This window comes from Ruditapes philippinarum, unplaced genomic scaffold (genome assembly GCF_026571515.1).
Source record: "Ruditapes philippinarum isolate M1 unplaced genomic scaffold, ASM2657151v2 ctg2678_1_1_1_1, whole genome shotgun sequence".
Taxonomy (NCBI): domain Eukaryota; kingdom Metazoa; phylum Mollusca; class Bivalvia; order Venerida; family Veneridae; genus Ruditapes; species Ruditapes philippinarum.
In genome coordinates, this window is record NW_026860427.1 from 20277 (window position 1) to 41665 (window position 21389).

General features: G+C 31.9%; 1 protein-coding gene across 1 annotated transcript in view; it reads left to right on the forward strand.

Annotated features, from left to right (window-relative positions):
* LOC132760021 (uncharacterized) overlaps positions 1-21389 on the forward strand; it is a gene marked incomplete at its 5' end in the record, with an annotated part of 81068 nt that overhangs the window by 20197 nt on the left and 39482 nt on the right. The window contains 8 exons of the mRNA XM_060751908.1: positions 2311-2547; positions 7168-7295; positions 8495-8691; positions 9502-9638; positions 11211-11468; positions 14120-14236; positions 14862-15008; positions 19791-19959. Of these exons, the coding sequence (XP_060607891.1) occupies positions 2311-2547; positions 7168-7295; positions 8495-8691; positions 9502-9638; positions 11211-11468; positions 14120-14236; positions 14862-15008; positions 19791-19959 (1390 nt within the window). The remainder of the gene's footprint in view (positions 1-2310; positions 2548-7167; positions 7296-8494; positions 8692-9501; positions 9639-11210; positions 11469-14119; positions 14237-14861; positions 15009-19790; positions 19960-21389) is intronic.

The following is a 21389-nucleotide window of genomic DNA, read 5'->3' on the forward strand; positions in this document are numbered from 1 at the left end:
GTGATCATTATTTGTGACTTAAAAAATTGTTTTAAACTGTCAATAAAAGAACTCATATACTTTTCGATTTGGTTATTTTTAAGAATCTTTTTTGCCATAAAAGAAAGTACTAAAACTCACAATACGTAATAATAATTGCCTAATTATTCTTGTACAGGATTTTTTCCCCAGCAAAAAATATCCTTTTTGTAGACGAATGTCCGTCACAGGTTATTGATTATTGAATATAACTTTGAAACCTGTCTCACCTTTAATTATTATTTCTAGCATTTGATTTTAATCATTAATATTTATTTATAAAATTATTAAGTCAGAGCATTCAATTTTAATTAAGTTGACTTCTATAATAATTCCCTTTTGTACCAATATGAAAAATTCTGATTCAGAGGATATTTCATAATTTTTTAAATTGCTTGTAAAATTTACTTTTTTTACAAAGGAAATTTTACATTTCTTGGATTTAAAACCACATTTTTGATAAGAAAGAATTAATAATATACTTTGATTAAGAAATTTTGATCAAGAAGATTATCATGCTTTAATTTAAAATTTAAAAAAAAAATATTATGACGTAATAATACTTGGATCCAGAAAAAGAATTTAAATTTAAATTTTGAGGAAATTGAATAACATGTATATATTCAAAATACCTTAGTTAATTCAATCATCTGCTTCAAAAGTTTAATAATTTATTCTTTTATTTTTTATTTAGAGAGTTTATAACCTAACTCTACTTTATTTTTTATTCAGAGAATTAATTATCTACTTAGATTTAATTTTTGATCGTTATACTGGGATTTAAATTAATTTAAGTTTTGATTCAGAAGTTAGTCCTTATAGATGATACAGAAGATGTATTAACTTCAAATGGCATATTAGAATTTCAGTTATTTACTCAAATGTTATTTTTATTATAACAGTTCATTTTTCTTTCTTTTTAACTGACCCATATCTTAAAATTAATTCATCTTTAATAAAAACATTTTCTAAACATAACTGATAAATGACACCAAAAGTTATTTTTTCTTTTGGTAAACATTGAAAGTATGAGGCTACAAATGTATAAAAAGCTCACTTTTCCAAGAGTTCCTTTTTAATTCAAAATAAATTCTAACATCTATATTTCAGACACATATGATGTTCAAAATGAGAATGCTCTGTGATATGTGTTAGATCAAAATTTAGCATTAGGAGAATCGTCTTGTAAGAGTTTATAGTGTACATTCTATTATGTGTAACACACTGTTTGTACGACTTTCCTGATAATGTGTATCACGTGATACACATAACAGGTATTGATGACCTAGTGGTAAATCTCTCCTATACAGATAAACATCTGTTATTCATGTATATTGTCATTTTTCAAAACGCAAGAAGATAAGAAATTTAAACACTGAAATCATGACCCTTGTTTTATTTAGATACCCCCGCAATAATATGGGCACGCAGAAAGTGTTATCCTTTCTTTTTGAATTTATATGTTAATTGGTGTAAATTTGAAAAAGAATATGTTATGTTTCCTGTCCATAACTGCTGCATGTCTGATGACCACCATAAGTAACCAATGCAAAATTCATGTCTCTAACTCATAACTTTTGCATCTATGATGGGATTTAAAAATAAACTGGTTGACTTGATCATTATAAGAAGATGATGTGTTGCACCACAGGACCCCGAAATTCTATCCAAAACAGAAAAATAACGATTTAAAAAAATCCCCTATATATACTATAAAAAACATATATTTTTATTAAGATTTAGTTCCTTGGCTCAAGGGTTGACATCACTACAAGGGATTTAACTAAGAATTTTGTCATAAAGTCTTACATTATGCAGCTTGAGTTTGTGTCCTGGAGTTAATAACTTCTGCATACATTTAAAATGAATTGGCCATATGATCACCATAGGAAGATTATGCAGCTGTCAAGACTCATGTACACACATTTAAGGTCAATGTCGTACTAGGAGGTCAAAGTTGAAATCCTGTCAAGCTTATATTTTGGATTGTTGCAGTATGTGGCATATGTCTTCGTGAAAGTCAGAAACTTTGTCTGGCATAAGAAAAATCTTCAAAGTCAAGGTTGCACTTTTAGGTCAAAAGCAAGATCAAATTGCGTTTGCTATTTTTTCTTTTCTGATTGACTGTCAAAATATTTGTCTGGTGTCTTCATCAAGCTCAGAATGTAAAGTGTCATATGACTGGGGCCTCTATGTCCAATGGACAACTTTTTGGAGTACTTTTCTGTGCCAAATTTCTTACACATTTTCCATTCTATACTCCTGTATATATTTAAATATTGATATCAACAGATGTTGGATATGCTTGTGACCAGGTTAAAGTACCATGTGAACTTGTGGATTGTAATGAAGGAACTTGTCAAAATACTAATGGTAATCTTGACAGTGTATGTAGTTGTAAACCTGGTTACACTGGTTCTCTCTGTCAACACAGCATTGATGACTGTATAAATAATCAGTGCCAAAATGAGGCTGAATGCATAGATGGTGACCAGGCATACACATGCAAGTGTAAAGATGGCTTTGATGGTAAGATCTTTTTTATTATATTTATGGTATGAAATACAAAGATAGATTTCAGATCTACTTTTTTTGCATACAGTGGAGCCTATTTATTTTTTACATACAGTGGATCCTATTAATTTTTTTACATACAGTGGAACCTACTTATTTTTTATATACAGTGGAGCCTACTTTTTTGCATACCGTGGAGCCTACTTATGATTTAAAAATACAATTGTTCCTACTTATTTTTTACCTACAGTTGATCCTACTTATTTTTACGTACAGTGGATCCTACTTTTTTTTTTAAAAATACAATTGATCCTACTTATTTTTTTACCTACATTGGATCCTACTTATCTTTTTAAAATACAGTTGATCCTACTTATTTTTTACATACAGTGGATTTTTTAGGAGCTGGTGTTTAATCAGATTGATTTGTATAAAATATTTATAAAAAGTGATTATGAAACAGTTAAACCTATAACACGAAGGCATAAATCAATAAAAGAAAATGGAAAAAAAATGGTATGGTAATGAGTGCAAAAAAGCAAAAAAGAAATATAATAAATTTAGAAGAAAATATAGCAAACATCCCACTAAAGAAAATAGAATACTTTTAAATAATGCAAGTAAGAAATAAAAAAAGATTATGGATAAATATTATAAAAGTAACGAAATTAAATTGAGAGAAATACAAAGTAAAAATCCTAAAGAATACTGGAAATTTGAAATAAAGTTAAAACTGAAAAATCTATAGACATGCCAACAATAGATTCCATGTATGATTACTTTAAAGAGGCCAATAGTAATTTATATCATCATGATGATGTTAATGATAATAATATCACAAATAATATAGATATAACAAATGGACTCCTTTAAACTAGTGAAGAAATAAACAAATGTATCAAAACATTAAATTAAAGCACAGAATGCGCTGAATTTGTTTGGGTCTCAGAATGGTTGTGAGATTGTAAACAAATTTGTTTTTGTATAGTGCCACCAATGCTTACCGGTGTTTTAATTGTAGTAAATTGGCTATAAGACTAATTGCAACACTGATATTCAATTCAATGTTTATTTGACTTAAACAATTTGAAAAAAGACCTGCCTTAACTGGGATTTGAACTCAAGACCTCTTGCTTCCTAAGCGAGCGCGCAAACCCCTCGGCCACGGTAAGTTTTATCTTAACAGCCTGAAGAAAACCATATAATTCTAAATTAGGGGTTTGTAACCCTTATGATTTCGACGCTAACTGTTGTTTAACATAGATGTAAAAAATCATGGAGCTTACTATAAGCATGTATATATATAAAGAATAAAACAAAATTAGAAATCTTCAACCATTCGGGAATTTTGTTTGCTTGAAAATTAATGCGCCTGTTATTTGACCATCTTTACGCAGTGATCTCCCCTAAATTTTTCGGCGTTAGTGTACATATAAAGGGAAGTAACCCCTTAAAAAAAGCGGACTACTTTAGGCATTTGCAATTAACAGCATCAGGGTCTGAAATTTCGGTACCATTATTTGTTTGGTCTGACAACTAAAACAAATAAAAATGGTTAAGCGCCACGCATTAATGGTATCTTAAATGAATATATTAAATCATCATCTGAGAAACTTATATCACTATATGAGACTTTGTGCAATTTTGTTTTAGAAAACTGGTGTTATACCAACACAATGGTCCATTGGTACAATGTTACCAATATATAAAGCCGCCTCCGTGGTATAGAGGAGCACTCAATACTTAAAGAAAATCAAGCAGGCTTTCGCAGTCATTATTCCGCTGTACGTAGATGATTTGTTCACTTTAATTCAATTAAAGAGATTTTACGAAAATCTAAAAAGAAAATATTCTGTCTTTTCATAGATTTCTCTTAAGCGTTTGATTCTGTTTGGAGGGTTGGCATATGGGAAAAATGATGGACAATAATATAAATGGTAAATTGTTTAGAATACATAAAAATATGTATTCGAATATTAAGTCATGTGTCTATCAAAATTGTACATATTTTTCATTTTTCGAGTGCAACTGTGGAATTAGAGAAGGGGAAAATCATTCACCTGTACTTTTTGCATTATTCCTTAATGATCTAGAGCAATTTTTAGACTGTAAGGGTCGTTATTATATAATTTTTTACACAAATAACGATTTCGACGTGTTCTTGAAAATACTATTTTTACGTTATGCTGATGATACATTTTTAATATCTGAAGATCCTGTAAAATTACAAGAATGTCTTAATGATTTTGTACAGTATTGTTATGTTTTGAATTTAGATAATAATGTAAGTAAAACTAAAGTTCTTGTAATTGGGTCAAGGAATGATTATAATTTTAATTTTAAAATAAGTGATGAACCTTTAAGAAAGAGTTTTTTAAGTATGCGGAAACACTTGGCCGAACAAGCAAGAAAGACATTACACTTAGTTTATCAGAGAACATTCAATATGTTTTTACCACTTGACCTCATGTTCAAGCTATTTGATCATACAGTCTTGCCTATTTTGCTTTACTCCGCGGAGGTATGGGGATATGAAAGCTTAACAATGCTCAAAAAAAAATCATTGTGAATTCTTAATTTAAGAAAATCTACACCATTATACATGTTGTATGTAGAAACTGGCGGACACCCTATTGATTAAACGATAAAATGGAGGATGATTAGTTATTGGAACAGTCTCGTCACCGGAAACCAAAATTAACTTTCTTTTAAACTATGTCAGTATATGTAAAATAAACCAAAATTTGAATCTAAATGGACATTCAAGAGCAAAGAAATTCTGAATGAAGTAGGCATATTAATTTTGATTTATGGCTCAGGCAAGAAGACATAAAAAACAAACCATTTAAAATACTTTAAACAAGTCTTATTAAATCAAAACCTGCAAATTTGGCACTCATATCTTAACAATGCTAATAAAGGACGGAAATATTCTATATTTAAAGACTCTATAAAACTTGAAATTACCTTCTTTAACTTGATAAACAGGAAAACTTAAATCTTTTGAAATTTAGAACAGGAAACCATCATTTTCCTGTTGAAACAGGCCGATAGGTTGGTCAGGATATACATGAACGTAAATGTTTAGTCTGTGATTCTAATGACGTAGCAGTCGAACTTTACTATCTGTTACAATGTTCTTTTTTGATGATGAAGGTAAAAAATATATTAATAGGTATTATACAATAGACCTAATATCTTAAAATTCAGGCAGCTACTCACAAGCAATTCAGTTATACAACTTAAGAAAATATGCTAATTTATAACTAGATCTACATTCGAAATTCTATACAGTGAAAATGGTTATATTTTGTCAAACAGTTGTGCATGTATAATTAATTATTTGTGCAAGACACTATCAATATTGTTAGAATGTTATAATGAATATATAGGTATTGAAATACTGATAATACCTGAATTAATCAATAATATTCACATTCTGTCCATTTCTGCAATTCGAAAACCTAGCTAAGCTCCGTTTTCCGGAACTTTCGGGAAATGCACGTAATTGAATGTAATAAAGAAGTCTATATTTTTGGCCTTTTTAATTAAAGTGATGTAAAAAAGTTATTTATTTGTAAGAAAATAATCAAATATCATTGTATGAATAAAGCCATACAAAAAATAAAGTAAATACCCAAGTTTACACAGAAAATATCTCAATTTATAATGGAAGATGCCACTTCAATTGTTTTAATTTTATTAATTTTCATTATAAAACAATTTATTTTTTGAAAAAAAATGGAAAATATTAAATGAATGTTGATGATTTTTCAAACACATCAATTTTTCACCTTAAACAGTAAAATAATGAATGAAAAATAGAAATATTATGTATTTGTGTTATGTACTTTATTTGGTGTAATTCCCCAGAGCTAATGTACCGGAAAACGGTGTTAAGCTAGGTCTTCGAAAAGGTCATTGTTCTTTTTTGTCAGTATTGCCTTACTATTTTATTACAAATGTTACCGCATTTGCTAAACACGTGTAAGTTTACACAGTTGGTCATGTGACCAACATAGCGATACTATTAACAAACATCATCGATCCGCCCACGTCTCTATAACTATAATCTGTTTCAAAATTGACCAATAATGTTAAACATTCTCCAACATACATGTATATGGACATCTACCCCCGAATAATAATAAGATGTTCAAATAATAAAAGTATCGATGGTACCTTTTTTTCCATGTCACTTATTATATTATGTATTGATATACCATGTATTGTACACTCTTGTGTTGCTATATGTAACTATAGTTAATAAAGTGTTGTTCTGATCCTAATAGAGTTTAAAATGACCATCATTGTTTATAAAACAAATGTGATACAGGTAAAATAAATTGTATATGTATTATGTATCATAGTATTTAAAATGTCATTAATATCTATAATGTATACAAACATGTTGACAAACATGAAATGGTTTATCTTTTATAGAAAACAGTTGTTACTCATTTAGTTCTAAAAAGTGAGACTTTACAACTTAATTGATTTTCAGTAAATAATTTTTGTGTAAACCCTTACAAGCCCTTGACAAAAGAAGAGGAGAAGGAAAAAAAGAATATGATGGTTTTATTTATTATCAGCAATGACTGGTTCCACAGATATTTTTTTTATTCTTTTTAACAGGTAGCAGATGTGAAAACAACATTAATGACTGCCCTGGCTCATGCAACTTAGAAAATGGTAGATGTGAAGACAGAATAGATGGGTTTAAATGTATATGTAAAGCTGGATATGTTGGTGAAAATTGTGTGGTAAGTCTCACATTTAAACACATATATTTAAATGATTTTTTATCACTTTTTTTCAAATGGATTTCCAAGATATTTTTATCATAATTTATTATTTTAACTTCGGGCAAGTAAGATTTTGTAATATTTGTTTTAGTAAGTCAATGTGATTCACAAGTGATGATGGTAAAAGTGCTTTGTTGTCAGATACTGTCTGAAAAAATAAAAGTCCAAGTTTCTCCCTTATTGACCTTTTTACAATAGGATTTTCCATAGCAACGAATGTTGCATTATGCGCATGCGCATTCCGCGTAGGGCAAAACGCAATAACGATGTCTACAGTTTATCATACTTTAAGGCTTTAATAAATGCGATTTCATGTTATGCTACCCAAAAGACATTAATTTTGGAATGACTTAAGGCTGTAAGTACTGAAAACGTGAATTTATTTTTTAACAGATCTACGAAAATGTGCGGGGCTAATAATTCAATGGTCTATATATTCTTTATAAAATCCTCTATGCGCCGAAATTTTCCGATGTGTTGAAGTTATTTCATGGTGCATATAGAACAAATCGTAAAATTTACCGTAAAGAAGTCAAAGTCCTTTGACACCTTTGATCTCGAGACATTTTCCACACCTTTTGTGGGCGCAAAGATTCCTTCAACTTGTGTGACAGTTGTAAATAACTCAGCCGTGTGCTTAAACAGCCTTTGTATGCATTTAAATATGTGATAAAATGGTCTAGTTGTTACCATTTAAATTGTCGTAGTTGTATTTGAAATTAAACAGTACAAACTAGTTTTATGTGGGAACCTTAGTGACCCGGTGTTGCCTGATAATCATATGGAATATATTTACTATAAGCAGGTAAAGTTCTCTTCCTTCCCGTTTATTACATCTTTTTATATCGCCTATTAACGTTGATGTCTTGAAATTTTGACATTAAAATAAGACCGATTCATAAGTCAAAGTCCTGATGTGCAAGTCCCTTCAACTTCGACTTACTGGAATTCTACTGTACTAGTAGGGTAATTCCAGTACAGGAATGTAATGTTAGGAAAATTAAACAGTCATTTTTTCCTGTTGTTTGATTTGTTACAGACAAAATGAAGTGTAAGGTAAGGTATATATGTCACATTTGCTATTACTTGACCATAGCATATTTTCTGTTCTAGATTGTTTTGGAATTTATCTTGTTCTTTATTTTCTCTCCGCAAAGACTGATTTCAATGAATGCTCAAGCAACCCATGTCAACATGGTGGGAAATGTACCGATGGTGAAAACAGCTTTGAATGTGAGTGCGAGACCGGGTATACAGGAGACATGTGTGAAACAATGAAAGATAATTGTGCTGGAATTCTAACATGCCAAAATGATGGAGAATGTATAAGTTTACAAGAAACTTCATTTTGCAGGTATGTAATTCAGTTAATCAAATCGACAAGTAGCCTATCAAAATGTATAGACATATTTCAATATAAAGGCTAGAATAGGAAAATAAAATAATGAACTTAAGTTGTAATTTTTAATGTATGAAAGTTCTTATAATTTATGTATGAAAGTTGTAGTTTTTCCTTTACCTATGTATGGAAGTTGTAGTTTTTAGTTTGTGGTATGTATGGAAGTTGTAGTTTTTAGTTTGTGGCATGTATGGAAGTTGCAGTTTTTAGTTCCCTGTATGTATGAAATTTAATTGTAGTTTTAAGTTTCCTGTGTGTATGTTATAATGTTGTTATTTTAGATTCCTGTATGTATAAATGTTGTAGTTCTAAGTTTCTGTTGTGGAAGTTGTAGTTTTTAGTTCTTGTATGTATTCCATTATGTGTAAAAGTTGTAGTTTTTAGTTTCCAGTATGTGTTGTAATTGTAGTTTTTAGTTTTTTGCATATATGAAAGTCGTAGTGTTAAGTTACTTAAATGTATAAAAGTCATAGTTTTTAAATACCTTTATTTTTTTTATGAAATTGACTCTAAGGGTTTAATCAAATAAGCTTCAAGTATTTATCACAATCAAACTAAAATAAATTTGTTTTATTTTTATAATATTGTATATCTTTTTAGTAAAAGATATCTTTTTAGTAAAAGAGTACTTTATCAAGTTGGCACTTCAAAATTCTTCAAAAATGTGCTAAATTTTAAAACATATTTTCATAAGTTTTAATTTTTTTAATGTTGATGTAAAATATTTAAACTGCTTTTAACAATTATTTTCTAATTTGCCTGTAGATGTGAAGGTGGAGCTACAGGAGATAAATGTGAAAGTGCCACCCTCTTGTGTAAAACACTTTCAAACACAGATGCTTGTATAAATGATGGTGTATGTGTTAATGCACAGGGTACAGCAACATGTGTATGCCCTGTAGGTAAGTTATTATTTGCTCTGAAAATCTGAAAAAGATTATAAATCTTAAAATGGCATTCATGAGGTGTGTCCGTACATTTTTCGGACGATTGTTAATTTGAAAAAAATGTTGATAGATTTCAGAAAGAAATTAAGCCGCTTAATTTCCTTTTATTTCTACTATCATGTGCAATTTTATCCAACTCTATGCATTATGTACAAAATTATAAAACGATATAAATATCACTGTCACATCGACGTGCGTGACAACAACATTTTGAAGATAACGACGTTGACGTTCACTCTTTTTCCCAAAATATCGTACTTCTGCTGAAATACTAGTTTTCATCTGCCCATCCCTTAACAGTTTTGGTACCCATCTAGCGCACACTTTGGTCATTGATATATTTTTAGTAATTGTCTTGTCTCTTGTGTATTATTGTTTTACTGATGTCACACTTTCCCCCATTATTTCTTGAACTGACATACGATGTTTGCCATCAAGTGTTGCTTAAATCTCGTCACAAGAGATGCTCCGGCACCCAGAACTCTGATCATTTGCAGTAGATGTGCGGTCCTCTTGGAAATTTTTATACCATTCATACACGACTGTCTTGACAATATATTTTCTCCAAATGATTTATCAAGCATTGTTCTAGATTCTTTCGGTGATGCATTTATACTTTGAAATTACTGAATAATAACTCAAGGTTTTTGGATGATTTCTCAGTCCATGAACAGTAAGAGCACCGTGCCATTTTAACCTTGTTATAACGTCAAATGGATATAAACTTGGGCCGAGTTTTGCAAATAGGTGTTGCTATAGAAACCATATCTCGTAAACTTCAAATAGCATTCAAAATATATTTTGAGGCAAAACTTGCCTTTCATGTAATTACATGAATTTCATATTTATAACTTAACTTGGCGTCCTGGAACATTACAGACAAACCTCGTACAATTAATTCAGGAGAATTCCAGTATTCCTCACTTGAATACTGTTGAATCACCATTAGGATATGAGGCCTGCTTTTTAAATTTGTCTTTTGACGTTATATCTGTGATATGCAGGCTTCATAACTTCAGATCCCCTTTCAAAATTCCATTTTATTTAGTTCCGCCCATTGTTTTCTCGTTTAGGGCACACGCATTTTTTTACTTGGGGACCATATGCCGCTTTTCATGGAATGACACTAACGTGTCACATTGAAGGTTCCATGATAACCGCCATATGAACACATCTGCGGATGTTTCAAAATTCAAAATTTTACCAGTTCATGTTAAATGTTGAATTCTGCTTAAGCCGGTGCTAGGGGGCGTGGACGGTAGTTTGCACTTGACAGTACCGTCCATGAACAGGCTCAATCAAACCGAGCCTGCAACATTTTCAATTTTGCCGCGTTGGGCTTTTTTTAGGGATTCTTATTTCACTATATTTTATGCATAAAATGTCAGATTTTATTGAAATGCAAGTGTGTACAATGGCTTTAGTATCTTCTTGATATTTTTATTTCCTGTATGCATGTACATATATTTCAGGTTTTCACCTACAATTATATGAAATAAACAAGATATTATTTATTGTTAATGCTAGTGTATGACAAGGACAGATGTTATATGGAGGAAGGAATGGAGGAGACAGGTGGTGGACAGGTGGTTAATCCTAAAATTTCAACCAGATCTGTAAATTCTGCTGATGAATGTAAGACTTTGTGTTTAAACAACAATGAATGCACTGCCGTGTCATACTCGGAATCTGGTTCTTTAAAGTTTTGTCAGTTCTATACAGTTGGTGAAGAAAAAATTGGTACAGAACTTGGTTCTACACACTACAGAAGAAACTGTCCAGAAGGTAAGCATAGGATTACATGCAAGTAGTTATATTAAAATGTTTACAGATTTTGTATAGACCATAGTAAATGTTCTTTATAAGGGTTCTTTAAAGCTAAGAAGTTATTGTCTCGACTTTAAATCAGTTACACGTCATAATTGTGGGTTGGTTATCCCCCGCCGATGGAATCGGGAGGGGGATATAGTTTTGGCGTTGTCCGTCCGTCCGTCCGAATTTCGTTTCCGGAGTAGTTCTCTGCAACTACTGGCTGGAATTCAACGAAACTTTATGGGAATCATCAATATCAAGTGGAGATGCGCATATCGTCAGCTTGTTCCGGTCAGACCCTTAAACTTAGAGTTATGGCCCTTGATAAGTTATGTAGAATGCATATAGAGTAAAATTTTGTTTCCGGAGTAGTTCTCTGCAACTACTGGCTGGAATTCAACAAAACTTTAGGGGAATCATCAATATCAAGAGGAGATGTGCATATCGTCTGCTTGTTCCGGTCAGACCCTTTAACTCAGAGTTATGGCCCTTGATTAGTTATGCAGTATGCATATTGAGTAAAAATCGTTTCCCTCGCTACTTCTCTGCAACTACTGGCTGGAATTAAACGAAACTTTATGGGAACCTTCAATACCAAGAGATGCGCATATGGTTGGCTTGTTCCAGTCAGACACTTTAACTCAGAATTATGGCCCTTGATTAGTTATGCAGTTTGCATATATAGGAATTTCGTTTCCGCTCTAGTTCTCTGCAACTACTGGCTGGAATTCAACGAAACTTTATGGGAATCATCAATATCAAGAGGAGACGCGCATATCGTCGCCTTGTTTAGGTCAGACCCTTTAACTCAGAGTTATGGCCCTTGAATAGTTGTGCAGTATGCATATAGAGGAATTTTGTTTCCGCTCTTGTTCTCTGCAACTACTGCCTGGAATTCAACAAAACTTTATGGGAATCATCAATATCTAGAGGAGACGCGCATATAGTCGCCTTGTTCCGGTCAGACCTTTCAGCACAGAGTTATTGCCCTTGATTTATTGTGCTGTGTTCATATAGAGAAATATTGCTATTTCTTTGCAACAGCTGGATTGATTTCAACATGATTTTATGGAAACCATCAATACAGAAAAGAAATTTGCATCTCATTGGCATGTCCTGATAATTATTTAACACAAAGTTATGGCTCTGTTATTGCCCTGAATATTTATCAAGTTCAAAGAATATTACTGTTTATGCCATGATTAATATATAAATAAAGCCTTATGTCTTCAGTTGTTGTGTAAATAATAACCAGTACCCGGCGGGGGATATAAATTCAACGAATTTGCTTGTTGATCATGTTATTTAGGGAAATTTTACTTCTACGAGGGCTGTTCAATATATAATGAGACTGTCCTCATATATTTGTATTCTAACATGAAATATAACAAAATGTGGTATCATTATTAAATATAACTTATTCTTAATCAAATTATATGCATTGGTAGAAATATATAACTATACAAAAAAATAATTATCATTTCAATAACCATAGCAACACGTTATCGCCCCTGTCATTTCTGTCGTAACTTATAATATAATTTAAAGTAAGAAACAATTTTGCAATAATTTGTACATTACATAAGTGATGTTATGTGAAAAAATGTTATTTGGTCGTAAAACGTTGATGTAATCAACATTTGTTCACGGTTTCCTTGACATAACGTCTTGAAGTGCGGGCAAACATTAAGTTTTGCTTGTATCTAGGCAAATCGGCGACGGAAACATTTACAATGTTGCAAGAGGCTTAAGGGAAAGACAGTTTTTGTCGTATGTTAGTGTTTAGGTGGTACAAGATGTTTTCTGAGGGAACACATCCCTGAATGACAAACATAGTAATGACGGTCCAGTAGAAAAAAGTCTGTGAAAGCGTCAATGATCGCGACAATTCAGTCAGGGCTTGATACTGATATGCGTTAAACGGTGCGGGAGCTTGCCGAAATTGCTGACGCGAGAGTATAGGAACTTATTAAAGCATCTCATACTGATGAAAGATTTAAGCATATATTCGGGAGCTTATTTTGAAAAGCTATGAATGTGATAAGACATCATAGCGACGTTAACTGCACGAATGACGTATATCTGACGTCGCAACATAATGTTGTGCGGGGGCAATAGTGCAAACATGACTTTCTTATTAATTCTGTAACTTTAAAACTGTTTTATGGATGACTTTAATATTTTCAGATTATATTTAGAAATGAAATAACTTTGTTATTATGTATTGTATTTAGCCACTGAATGTAACAAATAAAAGATATGAACACAGTCTCATTATATATCGAACAACCCTCGTACATGTGAAATTTCTCAACTAACACCATAGTCCTACCTAACTGGTTTCTTTATGGTGAAATGAGTTACACGGCAACTTCATGGCCCTTTCTACTGCATGAAAACAGCAGAGTGTTTTCCAATCAATCCTTTATATCTTCATTAAAGTTTTTATAGAATTCTTATATGTCTTAGTCCATCTTAAATGAAGGGATTAATATTCTGAAATAAGAACTTTAACTTTTTTTTTAATATTTGTAAGTAACTAACCTTTACGTTGAATTAAAACAAAAATGTGACATCTGCTTAAGTGTAGAAATTTTATTTTGTTAATGTTATTTTCATTTCAGATTACAAAGGTAAATCATGTGAGATTGTGACAGATTGGTGCACTGACAACCCATGTAAGAATGATGGACGATGTAAACAGTTAGATCCAGTAGGGTATGAATGCGAGTGTATGCCAGGTAATTACCTAATTATCTATATTATTTACTTTAGAGCAATTCTTACTGATGGTAGCAGAATAAACATAATAGAAAGGTAGCTAAATTGTATTGAATGTGTACAAAAAAAAACAATAATGATCTGTATTATGCTATTTTAAATTTAATAAGAGATATGCCAAATATATTGTTAATCTCTGATACTAATATATTCTATAACTGTAAGTGACAACAGAGTTTACCAATGCTACCAGTGCAGTCCAAGATTAGTCAGCCTGCCAATCTATGCCATCTGATCATGGTCTGTAATGTTTGTGACTCATTCGGTACATATTTGAAATTTTTACAATAAAAGACAAATATTTTAGTCCACATTGAAAGAGGGAAGAGTATATTTGAAGACATTTAGCTTGAAAAGGGTTTAATAACTATCATAATTCACTGATAGACTCGTGTTCTAAATGAAGAAGTTATCTGAGCAATCAGGCATTTCTTGCATCTTATTAAGTGATGAAGTTACTTTTAGGGATAAAGTATTTCTTAAGTATATTACAAAATGACATGTTTTAATTGTAAACATATCTATATCAACTAGACTATTAAAAGTATGAAAATGTACCATTATTTAAACCTCACTGATATGTAGGTTACAGTGGTGCTACATGTGAGATAGTAGCTGATCCATGTGCCAACACTCCATGTCTTAACAGAGCTGATTGTCAGGCAACATCACTATCAACACATGATTGTCTATGTACAGAAGGGAGGACATGGATAGGAACATCTTGTAAAAGTCAGTACATTTACATGTTTTATAAGACATTTAACTTCAGCTTTACCTGTACACTTATTATCTATACCTGTACCTTAATCTTTACCTGTACCATTATCTATACCTGTACCATTATCCTTACCTGTAACATTATCTTTACCTGTACCATTATCTTGACCTGTACCATTACCTTGACCTGTACAATTATTTTGACCTGTACAATTATCTTTACCTGTACCGTTATCTTAACCTGTATAGATATATTTACTTGTTCATATATCTTTACCTGTACACATATCTTTACCTGTACAAAAACCATTTCCTCTAAAATAAACAGTTGCAACTACCATTATTAAGTATTTCACATTACTCTTTACATTTTTGTGAGAATTACATTTAGATATATTGCCAGTTTTTTATGAAGTTCTGTGCTTTCAACGGTTTCTGAGACTGATGTCTAGGTCAAAATACGAACGAACCGACCTTTTCCTTCTGTCAATCTGAACAGGGCTGGGAATCAAAACTGCGTCGTATCCTACAAAATGTAAACAAACGCCGCCATGTTTTTGTTTATAACTTTTTTTGTTGGAAATGACTGAAAACCAGATAAATCTATTAACACGCTACACTATTTCCGCTTCGTTCGGTATATGTTGCTTGCACAACTATTTTGTAAAACAAAAGTTATAGCGAACTTGCATCTCGAAGCGGGGCAGGATTTTTATGAAAATGTGTGGATACGACGCAGTTCATATATCGTTTTTTCCTTCAAATCAATTATTTATTTGTTTCAGAGTTCACCATAAACTTCGAAATATAAGTTTGCATCATTTACTAAAATTTCATTAAAAAGAGATGTTTATTTTCTTAGAAAATAATGATTTTTACGAAATGATACGACGCAGTTGAAAATAAAATATGATACGACGCAGTTGTATTTTTGGCAGTCTTTTCAACAGGGATAATTTTGGCAATATATTTCTATTTTATGGAATAATCACTTGCGCTAGATAAAAAAACCCAGATCATTTGCGGTGTACAGCAATGTTCTGTTGCTTTTGATTATTTAGAATAAATTGTGTCATGTCCAATATAACATTTAATTTGAAAGTTTACATTGCTACTTTTCAGTTAAACATGAACATGTTACCTAATTGATCATAATATCTGAAATAATTTCTTATATTTTCCGGTATGTTCAATATTATCCCTAATTCTTTTTCGCAAAAAAATATAGAAATCTATTAACTTGAATTCATGTTGGCTAGCTACGCTCTAAGTTAACTGTGGTTCTGCATGTTCTGGGTAATGACTGCTTTTTTGTGGTTTGTTTTCAAACTTTCACTCTTTGTATTAGCTTTACTAGGGGCGAGGACCTCAGGTGCTCCTTTGTGCATTGTTTCAGGCAAAATGTTGCACCTGCAGAGAACCATCGACATTTTGAAACTAGCTTGATAGGTTTTCCACACGAAAGAATAAAAAGTCCCTGGTAGTTTTCGAATTCATAGCAGGTCAATTCAAGTGATTTGAATTCAGTAAACATAAACAGCTCGGCCACGGTCGGACACACCTGTCGGATTTGTTTTTTCAACAAAATTTGTTAACGTCAGCTGTACAAATAAGCAGCTTTTTTATTAACTTCTGGCGTGAAGTTTTAAGATTATAAATATTTGAATTAATTATAAAGAGAATAACATTTAAATTTCTTATTTCGGTATGACTAGTAGAGAAATTTTCAATGTAAACAGGGGGTAATCCTCTGTAAAGTCATTTTCTGAAAACCTTTGTTTAAGTTTTCTCAAATAAAAATCACACTTTAGTATGAAGGTATGTTAAGATGCCATGTCTCTAGTCTATTGAAAATTGGATGCGGTAATCTGACCTAAATTTTCTGTTCAATATTGTGAAAACTTCTTCAATACTGTTGAAAGATCATGTCTGCCTATATCTGTATCAAATTTATCGGCGTAAAATACCTTTGCAAAACGGACACCTTCTTTACAAAATAATCTGTAGTTGTATCATAATTATGTAACTCGATTTTGAAAATTTAAGGTTTTTAATGGAGAAGAATGATACAAATATAGAAAATACATTCCGTAGACCTTTCCTCATCGGCGATAAAGAAATGCAATACGACAAAATTAGAGGTAAAGTTCCGCGGCGCTGAACATAAAATGACTAAACGGAACGCATAACCTACTTGCAAAAATATCTTGTAGCTTAACCATTTATAATATAATTTTAAAAATTCAATGTTCAGTTTCAAATAAAGTTCATCTGTTCTCACCGATTATTATAAGAAAATGAATACAATAAAATCGGCACGTAAAAGACATAAGTAATAACGGAATTGACGAAAATTATTGCTAATTACAAGTAACAAAGGTAGGCATGCAATTTGCGCATAGCTCTCTTCCGATAGCAAGAGACCTTTTCAAAATTTGTAATTCTTTCTCCTTTTTAAAAAAAAAAAAAAAAAAAACAAGGTCATTCCTGATTAATACTAGTACAGGGTCCAGGAGAGGTTACACTGGAATATTGATTTTTGTATCAAAAATAGTAATCACTCCCATTTCGAACTCACGGGAACAATTTTAGAAGCATGCTAAGGCAACACTGGAACACGTTGACATATGGGAGTGCGATCACGTGTTTCAATGTTTATTGCATTTGATACAGCTTTTCGGAATTTGTAGATGCTTATGATGGGTACTTAAATGCGACCGAAAAACGCAGCCTTAATAGAATTGTATTACATTTCCATTTTTATGGAACCAATGAGTGACCTCTGCTTTTGAATTAAGTTGTAAACAAGAAATGTTGTTGGACGTTATTAACATACCTAGCACATAATTTAAACAGTTTAAAACCAATATGCAGCCTGCAATGAAAATACAACTGCGTCGTATCATATTTTATTTTCAACTGCGTCGTATCATTTCGTAAAATCATTATTTTCTTGGAAAATAAACACCTCTTTTTAATGAAAATTTAGTAAATGATGCAAAATCATGTTTTGAAGTTTATGGTGAACTCTGAAAACGAGTATATAATTTATTTGAAGGAGAAACGATAGATAAAGCAATATGAACTGCGTCGTATCCACACAATTTCATAAAAATTCTGCTCCGCTTCGAGTTGCAAGTTCGCTATAACTTTTGTTTTACAAAATAGTTGTCTAAGCAACATATACCGAACGAAGCGGAAAATAGTGTAGCGTGTTAATACATATATCTGGTTTTCAGTCATTTCCAACAAAAAGAGTTATAAACAAAAACATACATTTTTCGTTCCAAGATGGCGGCGTTTGTTTACATTTTGTAGGATACGACGCAGTTTTGATTCCCAGCCCTGCTGAAATCATTTTGGAATTTCTGAGGTTCATGTATTGTCTTGAGTTTATAAATCTTCAATGTTAAGCTTTGCTGATTGAGATCGATTACTTATGTCATTTAACCTTAAAAACGTTGTGAGCAAGTGACTACAGTTCATTTAATGTCAGCAACCATCTTGAAAGTCACTGAGAGTTGATTACGTCATTCTGCACGTGCGCTCATTCACTCGCCCATTATTGAAAAATAATGCCGAGAACCAAGGCAGCCAAAATTACATTATGACCTAGATCTTGCCATTATGGCCCTGAAATACCCTAGATTGTGTTACTATATATAGTAACATAGGTATTAAAGTGATATTATTAAACTGAAGTTATGATTATTAAGTTTTTTTTACCAGTTTAGAGTCAGGTGCGCCTGTACTTCCATAAAGCCTCATAAGGCTCTAAACTGTTCGTAGCACATTTTGGCTTGTCTGTTTAATAGGAGAAGATGAGCTATTATGATGACTTAATAAATTCTACCTGTCACACTCATTTGCAGGTCAAAGGTCACTGTGACCTGTAATAAGTATACAAAAATTAGGTCATTAAATCAAAGTGCATTGACCTAGGAACTTCAGACTTTATACTTCACAAGTGCTGTGTGGCAGCTGTAAAAAGTTGCCCCGTACTTCACTTCAGTGTTGTTATATTTTTTCTGGTCCTTCGGGATCATTGATGCCGGCACTATTAAGTGTTGAGAATTGAGGACCGTTCAAGCCGGTGCTAGGGGGCGTGAGGGATGTTGCACTTATTCATTACCCCTCATGTACAGTCTCAATCAAACCGAGTCTGTAATTCTTATGTAATTTTGTTGTGATTAATGCTTCCGAGGGATCACTTTGTTTCCAGATTTTTATATGTGGGTAAAGCTTTATTAGTTCTACATGTCACATACTATTTCTACATGTAAGGTTCAGATGTCAATTTGTGTCTTGATTAAAATTTACTTCTTTAATTAAGAAAAATATGCAGTCTACTAGCCAGCTGTGAGTCAAGTAGTACAGTGTGCTGCTCCTCAAACAGATTTGTTAATCGATGATGCACTTTGCAGATGAGCCTTGATATCACATGCATGTTGTAGTTTGATATTTAATTCAGTACAGCCATATTTTGTGAACATCTTTTAGATTTCTTTTTCTGCAAGGGACATCTTAAAAGAAAGTTGTATTCAAGCACAATGAGACAGTGTCTGCCTTTCCTAATTAACAATTGTTAAGAGTGCTTTAAAACTGATCCTAAGTTATCAATATAGTACAGATAAATAAAATAATAATATAACACATAAGAAAGTTCTCTTATTGTAAATAATGACAATCTTAAACATTTCCTTGATATTAGATAAACATTGTATGACTGTAGGAGATAAAGTAAGGAAATTAGAGATTCAGCTTTTGTTTATGTACAGACTTTGTATATTCTAGATTCAAAAACAGATTATACCATGTTGGTAAATGCTGCAGATCCACTCAAAAAGCCAGCTTCATTGCAGACATTATTCAACTTGAAGACTGATGAGCTATCTGTAATGATGTGGCTCAGGGTTCATATGGTGAACTCAGAAGTTCTAGGCACTGTGTTTGCTTTACTTGCGTAAGGAATTTACTGCTGGACTTTCCTATCATTTATATCATCGTGATGATATATTTTGATTCTTCAAGGCTGTAGCGGGCTCATATTCAAACTAAGAACATTTATAGGAGGGTCCAGTACTTAACATGCTTCCCAGACAAAAAGTTCAAAATAGTCAGTTCAAGCAATTAACTGGATGAAATTTATTTTTTATTTGGGCACATTTTTAAAAATAAATGTATCATTACGCACCTGAGCTATATGAACTGTTAACACGTCAGCAGAAATTACACAAAACAGAAACATATATATAATTTTTCCTTTACTTTGCCTTTTATTTATTTGCATTTGTTTTGCATAACTCATATACCAATATAAAACATAGATCATTTTGATAAATTAAAAAAGAGAAGAATACACCAATAGGAATACATGTACACATGAGATCCAAATCTACCATGGTGTTCTGTATATTACAAGTTAAGATATGGTAGTCATGTTCATAAAAAATTGGTATCGTAAACACATAAATAAAATCAGTATTTGAATTTTTATTTCAACTAGATGCAATATCTTGGGGTGTCCATGGGTAATTGGTTAAAAATGTTTATTTCAAATCACCTGTCCCTCACCACTGGGGGCTTGTGCCAAATACTTTTGATTCTTTGATGTAAGGAAGCTATCCAGCTACCTTACGGAATGTCAGTGTGGTTCTTCTCGGGTACTTGTTTGTGCCAATGGGCAACTTAATCTTCCTTCACCAGGAAAGCTGGAATTTAACTTCCACTGTGTTAGTGCAATATAAAACCTTCCTCGAAACAAAACAAAAACTATAAACAAGCAATACCTTGAAAACATGAGCATCCACACCTTTCAAATTTCTGGAAAAGGATATAATTTACAGAATGCACATTCTAAAAGATTTTGGACATACTTCTATTGAATGAAATATGTACAAAAATAATACAAAAAATCTAATCATATATAAGTATTTTTGTGTGTATGGTTGCCATAACTAACATATATTTATCGTGAGTAAGCTATGGACTCATCAGACTTTATCAGAGCCCGAGTAATAGCTCATTCTGTTGTATGAATATGAGCTTAACAAAATCATGTGTGTAATATACATGTATATCATGTTGCATAATCTTAAATTTATATCTTTTAGCTATGTTTAAATGACTGTAGGACTATATACATACACTATCATACTTAGATGTCATACACTGTCATAATATGATGTCATACACTACCGAACTATGATGTCATACACTATCGAACTAAGATGTCATACACTTTCATTATACGATGTCATACACTGTCATACTACAATGTCATTCACGGTCATACTATGATGTCATACACTGTCATACTATGATGTTGAACACGGTCATACTATGTTGTCATACACTGTCATACCATGATGTCATTCACTGTCATTCAACGAA